This window comes from Heptranchias perlo, chromosome 2 (genome assembly GCF_035084215.1).
Source record: "Heptranchias perlo isolate sHepPer1 chromosome 2, sHepPer1.hap1, whole genome shotgun sequence".
NCBI classification, from domain to species: domain Eukaryota; kingdom Metazoa; phylum Chordata; class Chondrichthyes; order Hexanchiformes; family Hexanchidae; genus Heptranchias; species Heptranchias perlo.
Genome location: NC_090326.1, coordinates 17,619,963 through 17,644,765, shown reverse-complemented (window position 1 = coordinate 17,644,765; position 24,803 = coordinate 17,619,963). Strand labels below are relative to the sequence as shown.

The window sequence follows — 24,803 nt, the reverse complement described above, 5'->3', positions numbered from 1 at the left end:
AGCACAGGTATGATGAGCCAAATGACCTCCTTCAGTGCTGTATCATTCTATGATTCGATACTTTTCTAAGAGAACGCTTAAACTTAAAAGGGGCCAAGTCCTCATGAAAATGGAACCGCATCATAAGGAAAGTAACACACAGGTTTTAACTCAAATAAAATCAGGTTTCCCAGACACTGGATCATGAAGAAAACCCATTCATTTTAGTGAATCTCCATTCTGTGCATGGTCTTAGTACAGAGGAGTTTTGAGAGCTGCTTGTAGTTTGTGTTTTGTAAAAACTTTCGATAAACAAAAAAACAAGCCCAATATATTCTGCCAACAAGGTTTCACCATCTCTAAATTGTTGTCCATGTCGCAGTTAAGGAAGAACTTGAGATGTCTGGCAAGTTAGCTGAGGAGTCTGGCCACACTTCACACTTCAAATGAAAACAGATTGCTTGTCGTTAAATAAATAATACATTTAATTAGGTCCATGTACAATACTATACAAAAATCGCAGTGAAATCCAATAAAGTAGAACTATTATGAAAGGTTTTTTTTACAAAAATATCACTACAATATGGTATTGGCTACTTTCGATAACATATCTGGGAGAATACTGTCGACATAATATGGGGAAAAATCCACCCAAAACTGGAATGTAAGAAAAGTATTACAGTAACGATCCTAGGCACTAGTGTCAGCTCTGAGAAAGTGTTAATCGTGACTAAGATTGCAATACAGAGCTGTGGTGACCTATAGGACAGAAGATCTCTGGCAGGTATACAAGAAAATGCAGTTTTGCACAAGCAAGAGGTTACAGAGGGATTCTGATATGAGTTTTGTACTAAAAGCAGAATTAGGGAATTGTTTTTTTAAAGCTCAGTTCAGTTCCTGGAATAGTCTGTTCTAAATGTTTGCAAAGATTTGAGCCTTGAGAGAATGATCTTCTGTCATGTCAACTTTTTCAATACTTTTGATTTAATAAAAGCAATTTAGAAAATGAATTAGTAGTGGCAGAGGTGGAGATATTATGCCATCACCCGTCAGCCTGTCCCCATCATCCTCTGTTTTCAAACATGATCAAGTGTTTTGCAAGACACTTTAGCAAGGGAGCAGTATTATACCAGGGTGTGGCTACTGTGTTGGCAGCCTATTCACACATCTAACATCATTTGCTGCTTAAAGGTGTAGCGTCTTCATGGGGGGAAAAGAAAAAGTGGTTGGCAGAGCTTCTTGTAACTGGTTTGCAAATACTCTCCAAGGTCGCGTAATCGCATCGAAAAGCCTCACGGTGTCACGCGCAGTTGACAGGAGAAAAACCACGCATGGTTGCTCGTCGCCAACAAAACAAAAAAAATTTGCCAAACACTTCCCCATGAAGGTGGGATCGATAATGTCAGCGTCGATGACAGAAACCAAAGAGGATATAACTAAAAAATAAGAGATTTCTCAATATATGAATAAATTATATTTTTTTAAAAAATGATTACAATGTGTTACATTCATCCTTATGGTGCTATTAATACAAGCTGACAGACTATTCTATGTGTCAGTTCATAACACAATACACTTCAAATGGTGCCTACAGTAAAGGCAATCGTGCTTTGACAGAAGAAGCCAATTCCTAAATGGCTTGCAGAATGAGCTGAGGGCTTCTATCATAGATATTTCATCTTGGTAGCTCAGACCCACAGTACCACAGAGCGAGTGAGCGGATATTTTCAGTCCAGTATAAAATAGAAGTTCCTTTCAGCTAATAATAAAACATATAATAAATTCTGACGTTTATATTTCTTATGCAGCCGAGTAATGGCAGTGGTGTTTCAAATCTTCTTGGATAATTTTCGATCATTATATATATATAAAAAAAAACATATAAAGTAGGCCCGTGCTTCGTGGTGGGCAGCCTTACGTGTAGCCAAGGAGCTTTACATCTCACCTGAGTCACGTAGACATTGGGGAGAACTTAAGAAAGTGATTATTATCCCTAAAGAGATTTGCACGTGTATCAGTTCAAACTGAGAAAAATAAAACCCAAAAACGTTCCTTTTTTATAACCGTGAGAAAAATGCAACTTCGCGGAGCCGACAAGTTGAGTTTTAAAACCGGCTTGTTCCCATCCACTGATCGCGCACGCCTGAACGGGTCAGTTCAAAAAATGACCGTCGCCAGAGTACCACGCGCATAAAATCACAGTCACCGCGGAGATGGGCAAAATCACAGCCCTCAAACACGGGGCGTTTTTTTTTTCTTTCTTGCTGCTGTTTCTGGCTCCTCACGACTGGTGGTAATGGTGGTAGTGATGGTGATGATGGTGCTCGTGATGGTGGTGGTGCTCGTGTCTCTGAACGACGGGCATGACGTAGCCCTCGCTCGACATGACCGGCGGGAGATCCCGCACGAATTCCTGCTCCAGTGCCGGAGGCTGAGCCTGGGCTGCTTTCAGTGGGGAGTGGTTGTCTTTCGTTCGTTGCCGGTACTTTTTATGGCTGTGTTGTTGCTGTTGCTGGAGGTGATGGAGGTCATGCCCCGCGTGGCTGGGCTGGGAGTGGTAATGCAGGCCTTTCCCCGCCTTATTTCCGCTGCCCTGGCCGAGCGGGGCGGGAGCTTTCCCCGCCCCTTTGGGCGACTTCCCGAGCGGCTTCTCCTGGCACTTCGGCCGCTGGTGCGTTTCGCCCGGCCTGGTGGTGTTGAGCTCGCCCGCGCTGGCCGGAGAGGGCTGGTCCAGGAGGAGCTGGGATCGACGGTGGTGGTTGCTGTGGGCCTCCGATTCCTGGGATCGCGACCTGCTCTGGGAGTGAGCGCTTTTCCCATGGTGCTCTTGCCTGGTCTGCAACGGCGGGGACCCTGAAAGAGATTGGAAACAAACCAGCATCAACAGTGAAAAGATCTGATCACTTTTGAGAAGACCATGAGGAGACCTGATAGAGGTCTTCAAAATTAGGAAGTGGTTCAATAGGGTGGTTGAGGAGCAACTGTTTCCACTTGTGGGCAAGTCCAGAAGAAAGGGGTATAAATATAAGATAGCCACTAACAGATCAAATAAAGAATTTAGAAAGAATTTCTTCACACAGAGTGTGGAGCACACTGCCGCATGGTGTGGTTGAAGCAGAGAGCATTAATAAATTTAAGGGGAAGCTTGATACCTACATGAGGGAGAAAGGAACAGAGACATACAGGGGCCAGGTGGAAAAAGGTAATTAGAGTGAGAGGAGGTTCATGTGGCGTATAAGCACTGGCACAGACCAGTTGGGCCGAATGGCCTGTTTCTGTGCTGTAGATTCTAAGTCATGTAATCCTATGTAACGCAATAGATTTAATGTGGTTTACAGCCAACATGGAAATAGGATTTTTGCATTTAGGCACAGGTCAGGTGTCCCTTCATTGTGTTACCACTTGCACTGGAAAAAGATGGAAACAGTGACCACTGCCCTACTGCAGGAATTCTGATTGCATCGGTCAGCATGTGAAGAACAGCCTTAGTGTCAGTCATTCTGAATTACACTGCCCACTTTTCCAGGATTCAAGGTCAACCTTTTAAGTGTGCCCTGGAGTTCTGCTGCTATGCTGTGCCTTGGGGCGGTTAATTTATCGCCGAGTGTGAATGAAAGTTGGCCACCTTCCAGCGCTCTGTGTATTTGTACAGGAGATAAGTTCCTGCTCTTGTGTGGATCATGTAGCGCTGGGCATAGGCAGCAGTCCAATTTGGCACCGTCGTTACCCTGCTTTGATCTGAAAAGGAAACCAGCTCTTAACCCTATCAGTGCCAAAACCATCTGGGAGCCCACAAAATGCCAGAATGCTGCTAAGTCGCCCGTGAAGGCTGAACTTGTCCCAAACCATCTGTTATTTCAGCAGACTTCATTAATGCTACATACTGCCAATTTATATTTGTTCCACATGGACAGTTTGCAGTTGACCTACCCTTTTGTCCCCTTAATTGAAGCACTCATTATTTTAGTGTTGTCCAATAAGAATTGCTGACTAGCCACAGGTATTGCCACGGCAACACGTTTTAGCTGCATGCACTAATTTTAGTAGAAAACGCCTTACACACAATACAGGCAAATGTATCTCATGTGTATATTTACTTAACAAACATCTACCACTATTCAGTGACCAAGGAAGTAAAGCAGCCACAATGATCAAAAAAAACACGCACACTCTGCTTTTCATCTTATCACTTTATCAACAAATGCACATAAAGGTTAAAGTTCACAAGCACTCGCCATGCGAATATAAATATTGAGATCACATGACCAATGACTGGGTTTATTACTCATTGTTTATTCACTAATCAGAAATGCAATTAGCCACATCTGGATTCCCAATCAGCCAATGTGGCAAGTGGCTAACGTATTGGACGACACTGGACTATTTGAAAGTGGTTTGGTTGTCACTAAGTGAGGCAACCAAACCAAGCCACTTTAACTGGGAGGAATGGATGCAACCAATCATTAAACAGTTACCAACAGCAGCAGACACATCCAATATGGCAGAATTGGCCAGCAACGTTGTATTTTCAGTAACCTCAAGAGTGTTTAAAGGAGCTGCATTAATGGATAATACAAAATGATTCTTTCCACTTTGAGATTGGAGTCTCGAGGATAGACTGATGGGATGAATACCTACTTCTGAGACCCTGGATGAAAATAGTTTAGGTGGCTTTAAACCAAATCCTAGTGGGGGGTAAAAGAGAGTCAGCAGCTCTGAGCTAACTGTAAATTGGTAAACTCACTCAAGAGCCACATGACCATGTGGAAAATGGAAGGTAATCAGAGGTTCAGGCTGATTGTTAAAGTGGTTAACTTGTACTATACCCGACCTACAGGGCTTAATGTCAGCGATGGCTGCAAAAGATGAAAATGATTGTGTGTCTCAGTACAATTAGGAGAAATTTTTTTTTAAAGTCCCTCCCCAAACTTCAACAAAATGTGTTCATTTGTAAATAAACTGAAGATCAATCTGGGTAACAGCACATTCCACTTTATTTCAAAGGCACTACGTTTCCATTGGTCAGTCAGTTTTTATTTGGCTTCAAGATGGGGAGGGATGATGAGGAAGGGAGGCATGAATGAGCTGCCCAACCAATAACCATCTGTTGGTTTGCGGCGGCCATTAACAAGTTTATATGTCCCTCTATTTACAAACGTGAGGCTTCATCACACTGTAGAAGGTAACCTTCCAACTTCCTGCTCTTTTCAGTTGGCAAATTGAGCTCATTCTTGATGGGCACTAAATATATCTAAAAGTACAAAAGCAAGAATTTATGCTAAATCTTTATAAAGCACTGTCCAATTCTGGGAACTACACTTTAACAAGAATACCAGGGCCTTGGGCAGGGTGCAGAGGAGATTTACTAGAATGATACCGGGGATGCAGGACTTCAGTTATGTGGAGAGACCAGAGAAGCTGGGATTGTTCTCCTCAGCCCAGAGAAGGTTAAGGGGTGATTTAATGGAGGTGTTCAAAATTACGAACAGTTTCGATAGAGTAAATAAGGAGAAACTTATTCCATTGGCAGGAGGGTCAGTAACCAAAGGACACAGATTTAAGGTAATTGGCAAAAGAACCAGAGAGTAGATGAGGAAAATTTTTTTTACGCAGCGAGTTGTATGATCTGGAATGCACTGCCTGAAAGGGCGGTGGAAGCAGGTTCAATAGTAACTTTCAAAAGGGAATTAAATAAATATTTGAAAAGGAAAGTTTTGCAGGGCAATGGGGAAAGAGCGGGGAGTGGGACTAATTGGATAGTTCTTTCAAAGAGTCGACACAGGCACGATGGGCCATATGCCCTCCTTCTGTGCTGTAAGACTCTATAATTTTATGAAAAGTGCACTCTGAATGTATAAGCAGCCCAACACTAATGGACACAATTGTTCAACCTGATTTACAAACAAACAATCCAAATCGCTAGGAAGACCAGAACGTACTCTTAATAACCAAGCAAGAGTAATGGCCATTTCATTTCTATACCTGGGCCAAATTTAGATGTGTAGTTTTCTATCCCAGCCAAGTCCAGGTAATGGTTTCTTCGCTCTGTGTTTTCATCTACACAGTAATGTTCACGAATATTTGAATGCTGCTGATCACTGTTGTATCTTCTGCAAGAGAACGGAGATCAATTAAGATTCTTTATTAGCCTTCCACTGTTGACTCACTCCCAACACATTAATAGCTCAAGCCTCAGCGTGAGCTCAGCAGGCTGGGCTCAGTTTGGGTTGAACCAAGGCCAGTTTCCTCAACCCAAATGCATCAACTGTAAGATCACACCCTTGACTTCCCTTGGAACAAGGTCTGGTTTCATTTCAAAATACCTCAATACCTTCCCCCTTTTTGTTTGAACTTTGACCTGGCAAATTTCCAACGAGTCTGCAGCTCTTAAAGTGCGGCATAATAAAGGTATCCATACTTGGGCACTTTTCTCTTTTGCTGCCAGAATTAACAATAAAGGTCTCTTCAAAATATGCACAGTAAACGAAGGGTGAAAGAAATCAGTCTATTTAAAAACGATAGTGGAAATGGAGAATTCAGGGACAAAAAATGGCAGAGATGTCAACTAGTTACTTCCCATTGGCCTTTACCCAAGAAGAGCAGGGAAAATTGCTTAAGCGGGACCACTGATTTCCAGGAACCCTCAAGAAGCATGTCAAGCAGCTAGAAGCAAATAACAATGGATATGTAGGATCACTGAAAGTTAGTACTCAAAACACACAAACTAGCCAACCCAGACTTGAATCCGCAAGTCTTAAAAGAGTTAGAAACTAAAATTAATGAAGCTGTAACAATGGTCTTTAGTAATTTTGCTAAATTTGGGAGAGATTCAGGAGGATTGGAAAGTAACATGGCTCCATTTTTCCCAAGTAGGATTGAGGAATAGCAGGAAACTGTAGCCCATCAGGTTCAAAATTATTCTGAGTATGTGAACACAGGGAAAGGTACAACTTGTTATAGAGTACTTTGCACAAGTTCAAGGAAAGGAAGTTTGCTGAAGCTTTTTTTTGAAGAGGCCATGGGAAAAGAGCTGGTAGGGGGCGGGGGGAGTGGAACTAATTTCAAAGAGCCAGCACAGGTACGATGGGCCAAAGAGCCTCCTTCTGTGCTGCAAGATTCTATGGCATAGTGGGCAGGGAAAGTACAGCTGATATATACATGAATTTACAGAAAGCTTTTGATATTTTGGCAACTAATAGCATAAAACAACACAATAACACGAGACAAAGTCTGGTGTTGGCCAAGCAATTAGCTCAAACCAGGAAACAGAGGACAGCTATCAATGAAGCTAAAATGAAGATAGGCACCCAGTGGATAGCCTTGCTTTTTATAACCTATATTAAGGGATAAGGATATTGTAGGGAAATTTCCAAGTTAGCTAATTTTAGCAAAATAGGAGGCTGAGCAAATAATGTTTGGATGTATGGGAATCAATGCAACCAGATTCAGAAGGATTTAGGTAACTAGGTCAATGAAGTCCAGTAAAGTAATTAGTAATGGGGGCAAGGAACCAGAAGAGGGAGTAAGTGTTAAATGGGTCAAAGTTGCAGTGTGCTGATTGGGATAGAGAGATAGGGGTTAAAGAAGATGGAGCCATCTGTACAATAGCGAGCTGCAGTCGCAAAAGAATACAGTAAAAATCCAAAGGCATTGGTTAGATCTTAACTGGAGGACTGTGTGCAGTTCTCATCACCTCGCAAAGATTAGTACAGATGAGGGAGGCCATTTGGCCCCTCTCGTCTATAGAAGAAGCCTGAGAACATACCTCATGAATGATTCCCAAGTTCTTTCCTTCATGGTCCTACCCAGGAGGCCACTCAAGGCATCAATCGCTCTTTGTGTGAAGATGTGTTTCCCAACACCAGTCCTGAACTTGCTCTTCAACAGTTTGTATTTATGTCCTCAACTTATTTGTACCCAACCTAATCATAGGGAGGATATTACGACTTAAGACTCCAGAGAGGTGAGAAACAAAGAAGGATCCAGGTATCAAGAAGATAAGTTATGAAGAAAGGTTAAAGAAGTTGGAAAAGATGGCACTTTGAGATGATCAAATTGAAGTTTTAAAGATATTTTTGGAATTGACAAGCAAATTGTTCACAATGGTCAAAACCAGGGGGCACAAATTTAAAAATTAGGAAACTAGGAGCAAGGAAGGAAATTGGGAGGAACCCATACATCCAAGGATAGTAGAGCTGCAGAATAAATTGCCAGGTCCCAGAGACATTTGGATGCTCTTAATGGAGAAAAGGGATTGAGTATTGTGGCAAGTAAAGTGGGATTAATCTGTGAAAAAGGGACAAGTTTATTCCTAAAAGACTTAGGGATCATTTTTCAAGGCTCCTCTCCCAGAGTGGAAAGTGGGTTGGAGAAAGGGCTACAACACCACAGGGTTGGTTCTGCAACCTGTGTTCCTGACAAGCGAGAATGTCCACTGGGAGTTGAGCCTCATAGAATCACACTTCTCAAAGACTCGATCTTGCCGCATTTCACTGAGAAACCAGCAACAAATTCAAGTGCTCAGCACCAAGGCTTTTCCGTTTCATCTCCCTTGTCAATGATGCTTGTACTGCAGACATCAGGTCAGAAACGTGTTGGGGGAGATGGAGTAGCCTCCTGTACCTCAGCTGGGCAGAGAGCCTTCTATCTGCGCTCTTCATTTCCTCCGTGTGTTCAGCTTCGTTCCTGCTCCGACTGTTTTCTCGATCTGCAAAAGACAAGCACAAAGATTCGTCCCATCAACCTGCTCAGCTCAGCCAGTGCTCACTGCCTCACAGCATTTCCCAAACTCCTTGAAAATTACACTCCCTCAAATGAAATTTTCAGCGGCATTCAGTGAAGGACAGTGTGGGATCTGGGATTGAATTCATGCAGAGAATGAAAACCACCTCACTATAAATTGTGGGGGAGTCCAAAACAAGAGGCCATAAATATAAGATAGTCATTAATAAATCTAATAGGGAATTGAGAAGAAACATCTTTACCCAGAGAATGGTTAGAATGTGGAACTCGCTACCAGAAGGAGTGGTTGAGAAAAATAACAGATGAATTTAAGGGGAAGCTAGATAAACACATGAGGGAGAAAGGAATAGAAGGATATGTTGATAGGGTAAGATGAAGTAAGGAGGGAGGAGGCTTGTGTGGAGTATAAACACCAGCATAGACCTGTTGGGCCAAATGGCCTGTTCTGTGCTATAAATTCTATGTAATTCTACATAAATTAAAGTCAGGGAAGATAAAATGGTGTAGGGTGGAAACAGTGCGGTCTCAGGCTGGCAAGTGGATTCGGCCAATTTTAACTCCTCCCCCACGCACTGTCCCCGTCGGTTTCCAAAGCAATTCAGGCCATGGCGACTCATTCCGTGTGAGATCTTCTGTTTTCATGGAAGGTTGTGAAACAGTGTGGAAACTATAGTCAAGATTGAATCCAAAACCAGAAGAATAAAGAAAGAAAGACTTGCATTTATATAGCACCTTTCACAACCTCAGGATGCCCAAAAGCGCTTTGCAGCCAATGAAGTACTTTTGAAGTGTAGTCACTGTTGTAATGTAGGAAACGAGGCAGCCAATTTGTGCACAGCAAGGTCCCACAAATAGCAATAGGATTAATGACCAGATCATCTGTTTTAGTGATGTTGGTTGAGGGATAAATATTGGCCGGGACACCGGGGAGAACTCCCCTGCTTTTCTTTGAAATAGTGCCATGGGATCTTTTACGTTCACCTGAGAGGGCAGACGGGGCCTCGGTTTAACGTCTCATCCGAAAATGGCACCTCCGACATTGCAGTGCTCCCTCAGTATTGCACTGGATTATGTGCTCAAATCTTTGGAGTGGGACTTGAACCCACAATCTTCTGACTCACAGACGAGAGTGCTACCACTGAGCCATGACTGAAACCATGACAATAATGGTGCAATGTGTAATTGCAGGGAGGGGAACTTTAAAAAAAACTTGCAGCATCACAGTGAGACTGGGCATTATAGTCTGTTTCTAAGGATTGCATAGAGATGTGGTATTGAGGCTACTTAAAAGTTTTGCTGGGCAATCATATTTAATGAACAGGCAGTCCAAATACTTGCCAGCAAGCAACACGGGTCATCCCACCTGTTCAGAGAGACAAGCTTCAGGATAAAAAAATTAAACAAAGAAAACTATTTGATGTTGGGACTACTGTAGACGACCACTCAAACGTCAAGCGGTTTACCTTGTCCATTGGCGAGGCCATCTTTCTTCCTATGGGAGGGTTCAGGGGTCACCGTCAACTTTACCCTCAGCGTCTTGCTGCTGGTAGATGATTGGTTTACCGAAGCATCGACAACTTCATAGATTGTGTGCATCAGGCTGGACATATCCTACATGTAAAACAAATATACACACGGTTAACAGAATCATAAAATGATATGGCGCAGAAGGAGACCATTCTGCCCACTGGGCCTCTGCTGGCTCTTTGAAAGAGCTATCCAGTTAGTCCCATTCCCCTGCTCTTTCCCCATAGCCCTGCAAAGTTTCCCTTCAAGTATTTATCTAATTCCCTTTTGAAAGTTATTATTGAATCTGCCTCCACCATCCTTTCAGGCAGTGCATTCCAGATTATAACAATTCGCTGGGTAAAAATATTTCACCTCATCTCGCCTCTGGTTCTTTTGCCAATTACCGTAAAACTATGTCCTCTGGTAACCGATCCTTCTGCCACTGGAAACAGTGTCTTTTTATTGACTCGATCAAAACACTTCATGATTTTGAACACCTTAATTAAATCTCCCCTTAACCTTCTCTGCTGTAAGGAGAATGATCCCAGTTTCTCTAGTCTGCCCATGTAAGTGAAATCTCCCTGGTACCAGTCGAGTAAATCTCTTCTACACCCTCTCGAAGGCCTTGATATCCTTCCTAAAGTTTGGTGCCCAGATTTGGACACAATACTCCAGCTGGGGCCCAACCAGTGATTTATAAAGGTTTTGCATAACGTCCATGCTTTTGTACTCTATGCCTCTGTTTATAAAGCCAAGGCTCCCATATGCTTTTTCAACAGCCTTCTCAACTTGTCCTGCCACCTTCAAAGATTTGTGTACGCACATCCCCAGGTCTCTCCGTTCTTGCACCCTTTAAAATTGTCATTTTGTTTACATTGCCTCTCCTCAATGCATCACTTCACACTTCTCTGCGTTAAATTTCATCTGCCATGTGTCTGTCCATTTCAACCAGTCTGGTCTATGTCCTCCTGAAGTCTGTTACTATCCTCCACATGGTTTACTACATTTCTGAGTTTTGTGTCAAACAGCTATGTTTTTGTCAATGCAAAATCCTTGGCTGCACAGAAGCTTTTCCCATAGGTTAACGTTTGGACAAGTGCATTATTCAAGCACTAGTCCACGTGCTATACGATATTGTGCATCTCAAAAAAGTAAAACGCAATGGCTCCCTAACTAGTCCATTCAAATTCAGGCACACTTAATATGTGTCAATATGGTATCACATTTTAGATTACATTTAAATTTTTAGTGTAGTGAAAGCAAAGATAAAAATGAACAAAGTGTCCTAAGTTTTCTCATAGGCCATTCAGTGCCTCAGCCTCTCAAGCCTGTTCGGCCATTCAATTAAATCATGGCTGATTTGTACCTCAATTCCATTTACCAGCTTTTGCTCCATATGCCTTAATACCCGTGCCTAACCAAAATCTATTGATCTTAGTTTTGAAATTTTCAATTGACCCCCAGCCTCAACAGCTTTTTGGGAGAGAGAGTTCCAGATTTCCACTACCCTTTGTGTGAAGAAGTGTTTCCTGACATCACCCCTGAACGGCCTAGCTCTAATTTTAAGGTTAAGCTCCCTTGTTCTGGACTCTCCCACCAGAGGAAATAATTTCTCTCTGTCTACCCTATCAAATCCTTTAATCATCTTTAACACCTCAATTCGATCAGCCCTTAATCTTCTATATTCCAGGGATTCTAAGGGAATCAAGGGATATGGGGATCGGCCGGGAAAGTAGAGTTGAGGTCAAAGATCAGCCATGATCTTGTTGAATGGCGGAGTAGGCTCGAGGGGCCATATGGCCTATTCCTGCTCCTATTTCTTGTTCTTATGAATACAAACCTCGTCTATGCAACCTGTCCTCATAATTTAACCCTTTTAACCCCAGTATCATTCTGGTGAATCTGCATTGCACCCCCTCCAAGGCCAATACATCTTCCTGAGGTGCAGTGCCCAGAACTGAATGCAGTACTCCCGATGGGGTCTAGCCAGAGGGGTATAGTTGTAACAAAACTTCCACCCCTTTGTAGTCTAGCTCTTTTGAGATAAAGACCAACATTCCATTAGCCTTTTTAATTATTTTTTGTACCTGTCCACTAGCTTTGAGTGATTTCTGTACTTGGACCCCTAAATCTCTCTGCTCATCCCCAGTTCCTGGCTTCTCGCCATTTAGAAAATACCCTGGTCTATCTTTCTTAGGTCCAAAGTGGATGACTCGCACTTCTTGGTAGGTGCCAGCAGTGATGAACCCTGCCTGCCATTTGCCGACAATGTGCCCGGATAACTTAGACCAATGTCGAGGCTTCACTCCTGTGACATGCGGAGAATTGTCCCAAAAACAGATACCATCCAACTCAAAGATACATATTTATTATGAACCGGAGGCCATTTTACGTTGAACTACATAGAATGTACAGCAGAGGAACAGGCCATTCGGCCCAACTGGTCTATACCGGTGTTTATGCTCCCATCTTACTTCATCTAACCCTATCAGCATATCCATCTTTCCTTTCTCCCTCATGTGTTTATCTAGCTTTCCCTTAAATGTATCTATGCTTTTCGCCTCAACTACTCCATCTGGTAGCAAGTTCCACATTCTTACCACTCTGAGTAAAGAAGTTTCTCCTGAATTCCTTATTGGATTTATTAGTGACTATCTTATATTTATGGCCCCTAATTTTGGAGTCCCTACAAATGGAAGCATTTTCTCTGCGTCTACCCTACCAAACCCTTTCATAATTTTAAAGACCTCGATTAGGTCATTCAACATTACCTTGTGCAGAAGCAGCACTAAAACCCACACCGTTTGAGCTCATTCACCATATCTTATCCCATCGATACCACTGACACAGCCTAACACTGGGATGCAACCTCACAATGGGAATTATTCATGAATACTTCAGTTTTCACTGGGAGAAAGAAAAAGTGTAAACAAACTCATTGGGCACAGTAGCTTAGTGGTTCAGAGGTCATGAGTTTAAACCTGCCAACCATACCTGGTCTGGGCCTACATGTGACTCCAGTCCCACAGTACGTGGTTGACTCTTGATGCCCTCAGGGCAGCTAGGAAAGGGCAATAAACGCGGTCTTGAGAGTGTTGTTCGCCTCCCAAAACCAAATTCAAAGAAAACAGAGATAGCGACAATATAAATCACGTCAAAAAAGCATCATATTTTGTCGCTTCCTGCTCTAAAGAATTTTCTACCACTCTCTGCTTTAAATAGGCTCCTAAAAGCCCATCTCTTGCACTGTCCCTTCAAGTCTCCTCTCCTCACATGCCTCCCCCCATTCCTCCTTTTTATGCTCGGTGTCCAACTCAAGCTTTCAGAAACTCTGTGTGAGGAACACTATAAAAAAAGGTCAGCAGTAGTTGTTGTTCAATGTTACATAGTCATGATGAAAATTACACCTTTCTTCCTCCCCAACAAAAACAATTGCCCAACCTTTTTTCATAGAGATGGTATCAACAAGAGATATCGATACTGCGGTTATTTATTTGCCGTATGCAGACTCAGCATTTAATCCCAGCCATTTTGGAGCACTGTCAACACCAGCATGCAAAGCGAGTAGGCCACCAGATAGTTTAGTTAGTGGGCATGAGTCAACGACACGGGACATGGTTTGTATGTGTGTGCAAGGACATTTGTCTTCATCATGAAGGCCCCATAGGTGAAGATTTGAGGTGCACTCTCCCTGTTCAGTTCAAAAGCGATTGAGGAGCGCCCAACTACAACTTGTTCGGTGGAATCCTGGTTGATCTTCCATAGGGATAGAGATGATATGGTGATTTATAGGAAGGAGCATCTTCGGCCCACTCTTCACGCCAGCGAGTTGGTAAGGAAAAGTCAAAGGAATCCTGATAGTTTGACCATGTTGGGTGTCTCAAAGAGAACCATGGTGTTGGTGGCTGGAACAAGAGTGAAATGGCTACACGATTTTGATTTGTTCTCTGCACCAATGCTGCAGTGAGCAACAATTAAATCAAGCCACTGCTACGGCCACTAATCAACCAGACATCATCTCACGTCAAGTCAGACCTTTACCCTTCCCTCTACTGCCAATGCCCAGTCACTGCTTGTCCTGCAATTAACCCACAATCAACAGTAGCAAAAAAGAAAGTACCAGTTACAACTTACAGAAGGAATCTCAACATGAGCAGTCCTGTTTAAACTTTAACGTTCAAATGAACAGTACTGATTCCCTCATGGCGATTCTTTTTTTTAAATAAAAATCAAATAGTATAAAACTCATAGTACAAAAAACAGATGTCAGAGCAAAATAATTAAATAGCAACTGTGCAATGTAACGGATGAAAGCACTTGTATCGAGATTGAGGACTGATCCAAGGCTAACAAGCTCAAAATTCCTGGAATCTCATTGCAATAAAAACCTATCCCACTCCAGGTTCTCAGCAAGAAATTGTTCATTTCCTATTTTCAAAGAATTTGCCTGAATAACAATATTATTTCTTGTAGAAATTGTCTGAGGTTCTCCCATGCCCGACATTGCGAAGGAGCGAAGACAAGATGGACAAAACTCACTGTGCAACATTCCTGGCTCTCAGTTGCCATCTCAACCCTGTGGGCCAGGTCTTCTGCTGAAACAGAGGTTCTCCACAGGCCTCGGTTTGCTTCATGACCCTCGTAGCCAAGACTTGGCTTCAGCTTCTTGAGCTATTATCTCCACAGCCCCGATCTCCTCCCACGCTCCCACCCCCCATCGCCCCAACCAGGTGCATCTCACCCCATTTACTCACTAGACCAAAATGGTTTCTGGAATTTCTCTAACACAGTGGCAGCATCAGAAATCATTGGATAACAATCCATCACCTACAAGCCTGAAAATATCTCAATAGAAGCTTCAACAGAATATCATAGTATCATAGCAGGTACAGCACAGGAGGAGGCCATTCGGTCCATCGTGCCTGTGCCGGATCTTTGAAAGAGTTATCTAATTAGCCCTGTAAATTTTTTTACTTCTTCAAGTATTTATCCAATTCCCTTTTGAAAGCTACTATTGAATCTGCTTCCACCACCCTTTCAGGCAGTGCGTTCCAGATCATAACAACTCGCTGCGTAAAAAAATATATACTTTTAAACCCCATTTGCAATTGCAACCTTAGCCAATAGGATTTGGGCACCGTTTTGTTAGCAATATAAAAGTTATAGATGGGGCAAAATATGAGCGAGCTGGTTATTACTCCCTACCACTTCTCCCAACTATGAGCTGCTAAGAATTGTACCAGTCTGGTTTACATTGGCAATATGCACAACTTAACACACCATGGCCTCCTAAGAAGCAGAAACAAATGTAACTGTACCTCCTTAGTAACCTTGCCACTGTTGTCAAAATCATAAAGAGTGAAGGTCCATTCCTGACGGTTGTCTTCTTCAACAGACACGTCACACTCTAGCTCCTGAAAAGAAAGTGCATTTCTCTGTTCTAAATCTCTCCTCTACTTGCGGGATTCTTTCAACAGATTGAAATGTCGTCGTAACTTAAGGTACTTCGAAACATCGACATGTGGTGCGGCAGTAATGCAGGACCCAGGTTCGAACCCTTATTAAATTCTGCTGTTGTAGGGAAGCGGTGGAAGCCGGGCATTTGCTCACAGGGGAAGGTTTGGGGATTAGTTATTAGCTCATTTCAGAATTAATCAGCAACGTTGCTGCCTTCATTTCGTTGTTTTTCTTTGAACTCCATTGGTTTATTTTTCTTTTACCTATTATTCAATTACTGTCCAATGACCCAGTTTTTGCGTTACTGCATTGAAGTGGCATTTCAGCGGCAGCTTAAAATTCAATTGGTGCTTATTGCACAGTGACAGCTAAACAGAGAGTTTTGGAAAAAAATATAACAGACCTCCCCTTAATTGAAGGAACCGATTCTCGCTGGATACCGTTCCACAGATACTGACAGCACCCTCGCCCAAATGACAGTTTCACTGTGTGAGCCTAGTGCTGGAAGGCCTAGTCAATTAGGCCTCACCCGACACCTACACAACCCCACTTTCCAGCGAGGATCGCTGGGGAGCAATTTGGGCTGGGTACCCTGGCTGATTTATCCCTTCCCCAGCCCATGAACACAAAGGCCAACTGCAGCCTTTCTAAACCCACCCTGGGGGCTGAGATTAGCTAACTCAGTCAAATCGAATCCGGGACCTACCCGGTCTACAAGCTTCAGCTCCTCGCCACATGTTGCATTTACCCACTGAGCCACATGGAGGAGTTCTAGTACAGTGTTGTCCATTAGAAATCGCTGACTAGCCACAAAACGCCCTACACATAATACAGGTAAATGTACCTCACGTGTATATTTACTTAACAAACATCTACCACCATTCAGTAACCGAGGAAGTAAAGCACCCACAACAATCAAAAAAACACGCACACTCTGCTTTTCGTCTTACCATTTTACCAACGTACAGACAAAAAGGTTAAAGTTCACATGCACACGCCGTGCGAATAGGAGTATTGAGATCACATGACCAACAACGGGGTCTAGTACTCATCATTTATTTACCAATGAGAAACGCAATTCTCCACATTTGGAATCCCAATTGGCCACATGTGGGTAATGTCTAATAAATTGGACAACACTGTTCTAGTATGTGTTTTCCACCAGTTGAACAAGGGCGAATGCAATTTTGCCCTTATAGTAACAACTTCAAATTGTTTCAAATTGTATGTATTGGAATATTTCATGGTAAGTGAGTGTTGTAACTTAAGTATGAGGTATACATTCTATCGTAAGCCAAATAAGCAAAGTTTGAGGAAATCATTAAATTGGTGTCTTCATTGACGGTTAATGCACTGCAAGTGTGACCAATACTAGCATGTGATTCATAGAAACCATTTTGTTGAGCTCAAGCCAAACGAAAAAGGAGATTAAGTGCCTAGTACACGATAGGAGTAATCCAATCTTGTTTTATGCATGCAATTATATTACAGGAAAAAAAATTGCATGGACTAGGCTTGTATTCCCTTGAGTGTAGAAGATTAAGAGGTGACCAAATTGAGGTGTTTAAGATGATTAAAGGATTTGATAGGGTAGATGGAGAGAAACTATTTCCTCTGGTGGGAGAGTCCAGAATATGGGGGCTTAACCTTAAAATTAGAGCTCGGCCGTTCAGGGGTGATGTCAGGAAGCATTTCTTCACACAAAGGGTAGTGGAAATCTGGAACTCTCTTCCCCCAAAAAGCTGTTGAGGCTGGGGGTCAACTGAAAATGTCAAAACTAAGATTGATAGATTTTTGTTAGGCAAGGGTATTAAGAGTTATGGAACCAAGGTGGGTAGATGGAGTTAGGATATAAATCAGCCATGATCTAATTGAATGGCGGAACAGGCCCGAGGGCCTGAATGGCCTGCTCCTGTTCCTATGTTCTCCTACACTCCCAGTAGGGACCTGTGCTGAAAGGTTGTGCAGATCAGACTTAAGATTCCAGCACTTTAGCCCTGATTCCCCAACCTATACTCCGTGTGAGTGCAGCTCCCTACTGGGATTGTAGAATTATCTCTACTGTAATATTTTTAGTAAACAGACACTGACATTTGTTGGAGCATTTTGTTTTTAAATGACCAAAGTCAACCATGACCCCTTTTTTTTCCATCTGGAAAGAACTTTTCCCTAAACCAATTTCTTCAACAACCATTCATCATCTCCCAGATTTCAAAACTCACATCAAAGTTCAGCCGTTTCTTGCCCGTCCCTCTGCTGGTTTCTTTACTGGGACACTTTTCTCCATCTTCTTGATTGAAAGTCGGTGTGAATCCATCACATGGCTCCGCCTTCTCCGGGGGTAGCACCACTGGTGAAAGAGGGAAGAAAAATTAGCAATCATTAAAAACGTCTATTAATGACTAACGGTGATGCAGGGTTAGTTTATTAATTCTCAGTATTATAATAGAAAGACTTGCATTTATATAGCGCCTTTCATGACCTCAGGACGTCCCAAAGTGCTTTACAGCCAATTAAGAACTTTTGAAGTGTAGTCATTCTTGTAACATAGGAAATGGGGCAGCCGATTTGTGCACAGCAAGGTCCCACAAACAGCAATGTGATATTGAGCAGATTATCTGTTATAGCGATGCTGATTGAGGGATGAATTTTGGCCAGGACACCAGGGAGAACTCCCCTGCTCTTCTTCGAAATAATACCATGGGATCTTTTATGTCTACCCGAGAGGGCAGAAGGGGCCTGAGATGGGCACAGGCAACAAGTCTAAACTAGTTTTAGGCAGGCATGCCGGATAACTCCGGGACACCCTGGATAACTCCGGGACATCCTGGATAACTCTGGGGTACACCGGATAACTCCGGGACACCCTGGATAACTCCGGGGCACACCGGATAACTCCGGAACTCCGGGGCACGCTGGATAACTCCGGGGCACCCTGGATAACTCCGGGGCACCCTGGATAACTCCGGGGCACCCTGGATAACTCCGGGGCACCCTGGATAACTCCGGGGTACACCGGATAACTCCGGGGCACTCTGCATAACTCCGGGGCACCCTGGATAACTCCGGGACACCCTGGATAACTCCGGGGCACCCTGGGTAACTCCGGGGCACCCTGGACAACTCCGGGGCACCCTGGACAACTCCGGGGCACGCTGCGTAACTCCGGGACACGCTGCGTAACTCCGGGACACGCTGCGTAACTCCGGGGCACCCTGGACAACTCCGGGGCACCCTGGACAACTCCGGGGCACCCTGGACAACTCCGGGGCACCCTGGACAACTCCGGGGCACCCTGGACAACTCCGGGGCACCCTGGACAACTCCGGGGCACACCGGGTAACTCCGGGGCACACCGGGTAACTCCGGGGCACCCTGGATAACTCCGGGGCACCCTGGATAACTCCGGGCCACCCTGGACAACTCCGGGACACCCTGGGTAACTCCGGGGCACCCTGTGTAACTCCGGGGCACGCTGCGTAACTCCAGGGCATGCTGCGTAACTCCGGGGCACCCTGGGTAACTCCGGGGCACGCTGGATAACTCCGGGGCACGCTGCGTAACTCCGGGGCACACCGGATAACTCCGGGGCACCCTGGGTAACTCCGGGGCATGCTGCGTAACTCCGGGGCACCTTGGATAACTCCGGGGCACGCTGCATAACTCCGGGGCACCCTGGGTAACTCCGGGGCACCCTGGATAACTCCGGGGCACCCTGGATAACTCCGGGGCACGCTGCATAACTCCGGGGCACCTTGGATGACTCCGGGGCACGCTGCGTAACTCCGGGGCACACCGGATAACTCCGGGGCACCCTGGGTAACTCCGGGGCACACCGGGTAACTCCGGGGCACCCTGCGTAACTCCGGGGCACGCTGCGTAACTCCGGGGCACACCGGGTAACTCCGGGGCACCCTGGATAACTCCGGGGCACACCGGGTAACTCCGGGGCACCCTGGATAACTCCGGGGCACGCTGCGTAACTCCGGGGCACGCTGCGTAACTCCGGGGCATGCTGCGTAACTCCGGGGCACGCTGCGTAACTCCAGGGCACCCTGCGTAACTCCGGGACACCCTGGATAGCTCCGGGGCACGCTGGATAACTCCGGGGCACCCTGGATAACTCCGGGGCACCCTGGATAGCTCCGGGGCACCCTGGATAACTCCGGGGCACGCTGCGTAACTCCAGGGCACCCTGCGTAACTCCGGGACACCCTGGATAGCTCCGGGGCACGCTGCATAACTCCGGGGCAACCTGGATAACTCCGCACACCCTAACCAATTTGGCATGCAGTGCTCTCCCAGATTGGACTAAGCACATGAACTCGACCATTCAGCACACCTTTTTCAATAATAACTTGCATTTATATAGTGCCTTTGATGCACTAAAACATCCCAAGGCGCTTCACAGGAGCGTAATCGGACAAACATTGCCACCGAGGTACACAAGGAGATATTAGGTCAGGTGACCAAAAGCTTGGTCAAAGAGGTAGGTTTTAAGGAGCGTCTTTATGGAGGAGAGAGGGGTAGAGAGGCGGAGAGGTTTATGGAGGGAATTCCAGAGCTTAGGGCCCAGGCAGCTGAAGGCACGGCCGCCAATGGAAGGGGGAAGGAAATCAGGGATGAACAAGAGGCCAGAATTGGAGGAGCACAGAGATCTCAAAGGGTTGTAGGGCTGGAGGAGGTTACAGAGATAGGGAGGGGCGAGACCATGGAGGGATTTGAACACGAGGATGAGAATTAAAAAAATTGAGGTGTCACCAGTCTGGGAGCCAATGTAGGTCAACGAGCACAGGGGTGATGGGTGAACAGGACTTGGTGCAAGTTAGGATACGGAATGCAGAGTTTGGATGAGCTCAAGTTTAAGGAGGGTGGAAAATGGGAGGCCTGCCGGGAGAGCATTGGAATTTGCCCGAAATAATGGTCGCTGCATGATCCACTAGTTTTAAAAGCAGTGCAATCGGTTAATGGGTCTCCCCTGTTCTTTCCAGCTTGCTTAATTTAGCTTCTCGTATGTGTATGCAGGCAATTTGCTGCCCCCCTACCCGGTACAATTCATGAATTCCCAAAGAAATGGGAACGCTGCTCCCATGCAAACAGCAGATATGGCTAATTAAAGAGCAGTGGAATGCATGGCACAGGACCAAGAAATGACGGGCCCACTGGGCCAAATGGCCTTTTCCTGTTCCAAAACTTTCTCAAGTTCTTGCACTCCCAACGTGAATTCACAGGCGAGGTACGTTAATTAGGTCAAAGGCGACTTAATTTCCTGAATGCATCATTCATGTTAATGACACTGGCCTCCAAACTGCTGACACACAGTTCACCAAAGCTAGTAACAAAAGACAAAGTAAAATTTGTGCCGTTCCTGCGCAGATACTTCACACCTTCACCTACTGAAAGAAAGAACTTGCATTTGTATAGCGCCCTTCACGTCCTCAGAACGTCCCAAAGCGCTTCACAACAACAACTTGCATGTATATAGCGCCTTTAACGTCGTAAAATGTCCCAAGGAGCGTAATCAGACAAAAGTTGATACCAAGCCAAAGAAGGAGACATCAGGACAGGTGACAGCCACTGAAGTGCTTTTGAAGCATAGTTGCTGTTTTAATGTAGGGAAACCGGGCAGCCAATTTGCGCACAGCAAGGTCCCACAAACAATAATGAGATAAATGACCAGATCATCTGTTGAGGGATAAATATTGGCCAGGACTTCCTTCTGCTGGAAAGGAATGAGCCGTGCAGAAGGCTTTCAAGTGATAGCCCATATGGGATTTGGATCAAGCCAGGTAGTGAGAGAAGGCCAAATGCACAGGAAACTGTATTTGCCGGGGAAAGATTCCAATCAAGAAATATTCTGGGAAATTTATTTGCATTACAAAAATTCTGGGAATTCCTGGAATTATTGGAGCTGCCTTGATTTCTGCCTTCCTCGCAACTACTTTGACTGAAAGAACTTAACTGAAAAAGTAATAATTTAAAAAATATATGATTCATATGTTATGGTTGGATTCCACCAGTTCTGGGTCCTGTGCTGGAAGATCAAAGACCTTTGCTTGAACTTTGATGGAGTAACTGTAACTGCACGGAGACAACGGGGTACAAATTGGTCCTCGTTGCGCCCATTTTCCAAGTGCAAAACTGGGGGGGGAGTGGGGGCGGGGATGGTGGGAAGTGATGGGTGACAAGAAGGAATAATTTCATGGCATAACATCCTGCGTCCGATTTGGGCCTGCGTTACGGGCTCCGCCATATTGGTAAACGACGGCTTTTCAGGCAGCCACCAAAAACAGGCATAGGGCCCCTTAAATATGTAACTGAGGGGGCCAGTGCCCATTTTAGGCCCCCTTGCAGAAATTGGTCTGAATTGAGCGGAGCAGGTGCTGGGCCTGCTGCGCTCGGGATTCTTATTCGGTTGCTGCAGCCGGAGCAGTGACCGTCACAAAAAGGTACGTTTAAAACAAAATTAGCAAAAAACATTCCTGTGAAGCCAGTAGGAGCAGGACCCCACAGTCCTCGCGACGGTTCTCCTCACCTTCAACTCGCCAGCCCCACCCCCCCATTGTCACTCCAATCCCCCTCCTTTTCCCAGGACATATCGTCAAACAGTTGCCAACGAGGCAAGCGGCTCAATATTCTTCTTAGTGACACGTGCGAGCTGCCGGGGGAGGTGCGGCAGCTTACACTAAAAATATTAGGAGACCCGAGGTCGGCTCGAAATTGTTCCTCGGGCCTCATTAATATTATTTGCATGCTGACAGGGTGTCGCTGGTTACGGACCCGAGAACGGGCATCCAATCTCGTCCTCATAAGTCGCTTGGATACCTACAGTGAAAACACATCAGAGGCCACAACCCTGGCTTCAGGGGGCCACATACAGGGTTTAATTCCCATATATATACTGACACCAACAGATTACGTAGAATTTACAGCACAGAAACAGGCCATTCGGCCCAACTGGTTTATGCTGGTGTTTACGCTCCACACGAGCCTCCTCCCACCCTACTTCATCTAACCCTATCAGCATATCCTTCTATTCTTTTCTCCCTCATGTGTTTATCTAGCTTCCCCTTAAATGCATTTATGCTATTCGCCTCAACGACTCCATGTGGTAGAGAGTTCCAAATCGTAACCACTCTTTGGTAAAGTGAATTCCTTATTGGATTTATTAGTGACTATCTTATATTTATGGCCTCTAGATTTGGACTCCCCCACAAGTGAAAACGTCTTCTCTATATCTACCCTATCAAACCTCTTTGTAATTTTAAAGTCCTCTATTAGGTCGCCCCTCAGCCTTCTCTTTTCTGGAGAAAATAGCCCCACATGATTCAGTCTTTCCTAACAGTAATAACCTCTCAGTTCTGGTATCATCCTTGTGAATCTTTTTTGCACCTTCTCCAGCGCCTCTATATTCGTTTTGTAATATGGAGACCAGAACTGTTCACAGTACTCCAAGTGTGGTCTAACCAAGGTTCTATACAAGTTTAACATAACTTCTCTGTTTTTTAATTCTATTCCTCTAGAAATGAACCCCAGTGCTTGGATTGCCTTTTTTTTATGACCTTATTAACCTGCATTGCTACTTTTATGTGATTTGTGCATCTGAACCCCTAGATCCTTTTGCTCCTCTACCTAATTTAGTTTCCAAGTAGTATGTGGCTCCCTTATTCTTCCTACCAAAATGCACCACCTCACACTTATCTATATTGAAATTAATTTGCCGATTACGCACCCATTCTGCAAGTTTCTTAACGCCTTCTTGTATTTTGCCGCAGTTTTCCTCAGTATGGACTATACCCCCCAATTTGGTGTCGTCCGCAAATTTTGAAATTGTACTTCCGATTCCAGAGTCCAAATTGTTTATGAAAATGGTGTTCTGTTCTAGGGCTGCGAATTTAGGATTTATCCACCAATGGCAACATTGCTGAGAACAGCCCTTTGCAAACCTCCAGGTCCGCAAAATCTCAACGGGAATAAGATATAAACACAAGTTGGACACAGGTTACCGGGCTCCAAATTTCAGGGGTTCAGGGACGACAGTGCAGAATTTCAGGAGACTCATCCTCTAATGGTTTAACTTTTCTTCTTTTTCTTCTAAATGTTCATACTTTAAGTTAACACAAACCCAGGATCAAAAGGTAGCTCTGAATTGAACATTTTTCTACAAATTGCATCCCGACTGTTGCAATCATTTAAAAAAGTTTTGATGCCTACCCCACTTATAACTCAATGTACATAAGTTTTGTTTATATCTCATTTAGGAACATGGCGCTTGAACCCTTGCTCTGCAAAAGTTGCTTTTAATCTATATAAACAGTTGAAAGATTGAAACTCGTTGTGTTATCCTGTTAAGTTTTTATCCATTAATACTTAGCAAAGACTCGAGGACCCTCACCTATCTGGGGATCAATAAAAAGCAAACACATTCCTGACTAGATCTGTGGAGAGATTTGGATCTTTGGAGCCAAGATCAACAGGAAGAAGTGTGAGGTTTTGAATGCTTGTGGCACATGTCTCCAGGCTCTGGCCTCTGTTCCTACCCCTATGAGCCAGAAATCACGGCCAAGTTGATTTAGAGGCCAATGCCATTAGAATACACAAAACCTGCACTCCCAGTGATTGGAATTTTGCAACTATCTTTAAAACAAACTCAATCGCATCTACACCGAGAGCTCATTGGATCTTTGTAAGAAAGACGTGCATTTATACAACGCCTTTCACGATCTCAGGACGTACCAAGGCGCTTTACAGCCAATGAAGTGCTTTTGAGAGATAAAGGGTAGTCACTGTTGTAATGTAGGAAAACACGGCAGCCAATTTGTGCACAGCAAGGTCCCACAAACAACGTGATAATGACCAGATAATCTGTTTTAGTGGTGTTGGTTGAGGGATAAATATTAGCCATGACACTGGGAAGAATAACCCTGCTCTTCTGTAAAATAGTGCCAGAGGATCTTTTACGTCCACCTGAGAGAGCAGACATCTTGTCCGAAAGACAGCACCTCCGATAGTGCAGCACTCCCTCAGTACTGCACTGGGAGTGTCGGCCTAAATTATGTGCTTAAGTCTCTGGACTGGGGCTTGAAACCCATGACCTTCTGACTCAGAGGCGAAAG

The 24,803-nt window shown here is 44.5% G+C and overlaps 1 protein-coding gene across 2 annotated transcripts in view; it reads right to left on the bottom strand.

Annotated features, from left to right (window-relative positions):
* Window positions 1–446: 446 nt before the first annotated feature.
* Window positions 447–24,803, bottom strand: part of nkd2b (NKD inhibitor of WNT signaling pathway 2b) — a 172,577-nt gene continuing 148,220 nt past the window's right edge. The window contains exons 5-10 of one of the 2 annotated variants that reach the window (XM_068000703.1): window positions 17,910–18,037; window positions 15,549–15,644; window positions 10,185–10,332; window positions 8,602–8,686; window positions 5,962–6,089; window positions 447–2,832 (exon numbers count right to left, since the gene is read on the bottom strand). In XM_068000703.1, coding sequence (XP_067856804.1) covers window positions 2,261–2,832; window positions 5,962–6,089; window positions 8,602–8,686; window positions 10,185–10,332; window positions 15,549–15,644; window positions 17,910–18,037 — 1,157 coding nt within the window. In that variant the 3' untranslated portion in view covers window positions 447–2,260. The remainder of the gene's footprint in view (window positions 2,833–5,961; window positions 6,090–8,601; window positions 8,687–10,184; window positions 10,333–15,548; window positions 15,645–17,909; window positions 18,038–24,803) is intronic. The other variant, XM_068000712.1, reaches the window with a different exon arrangement.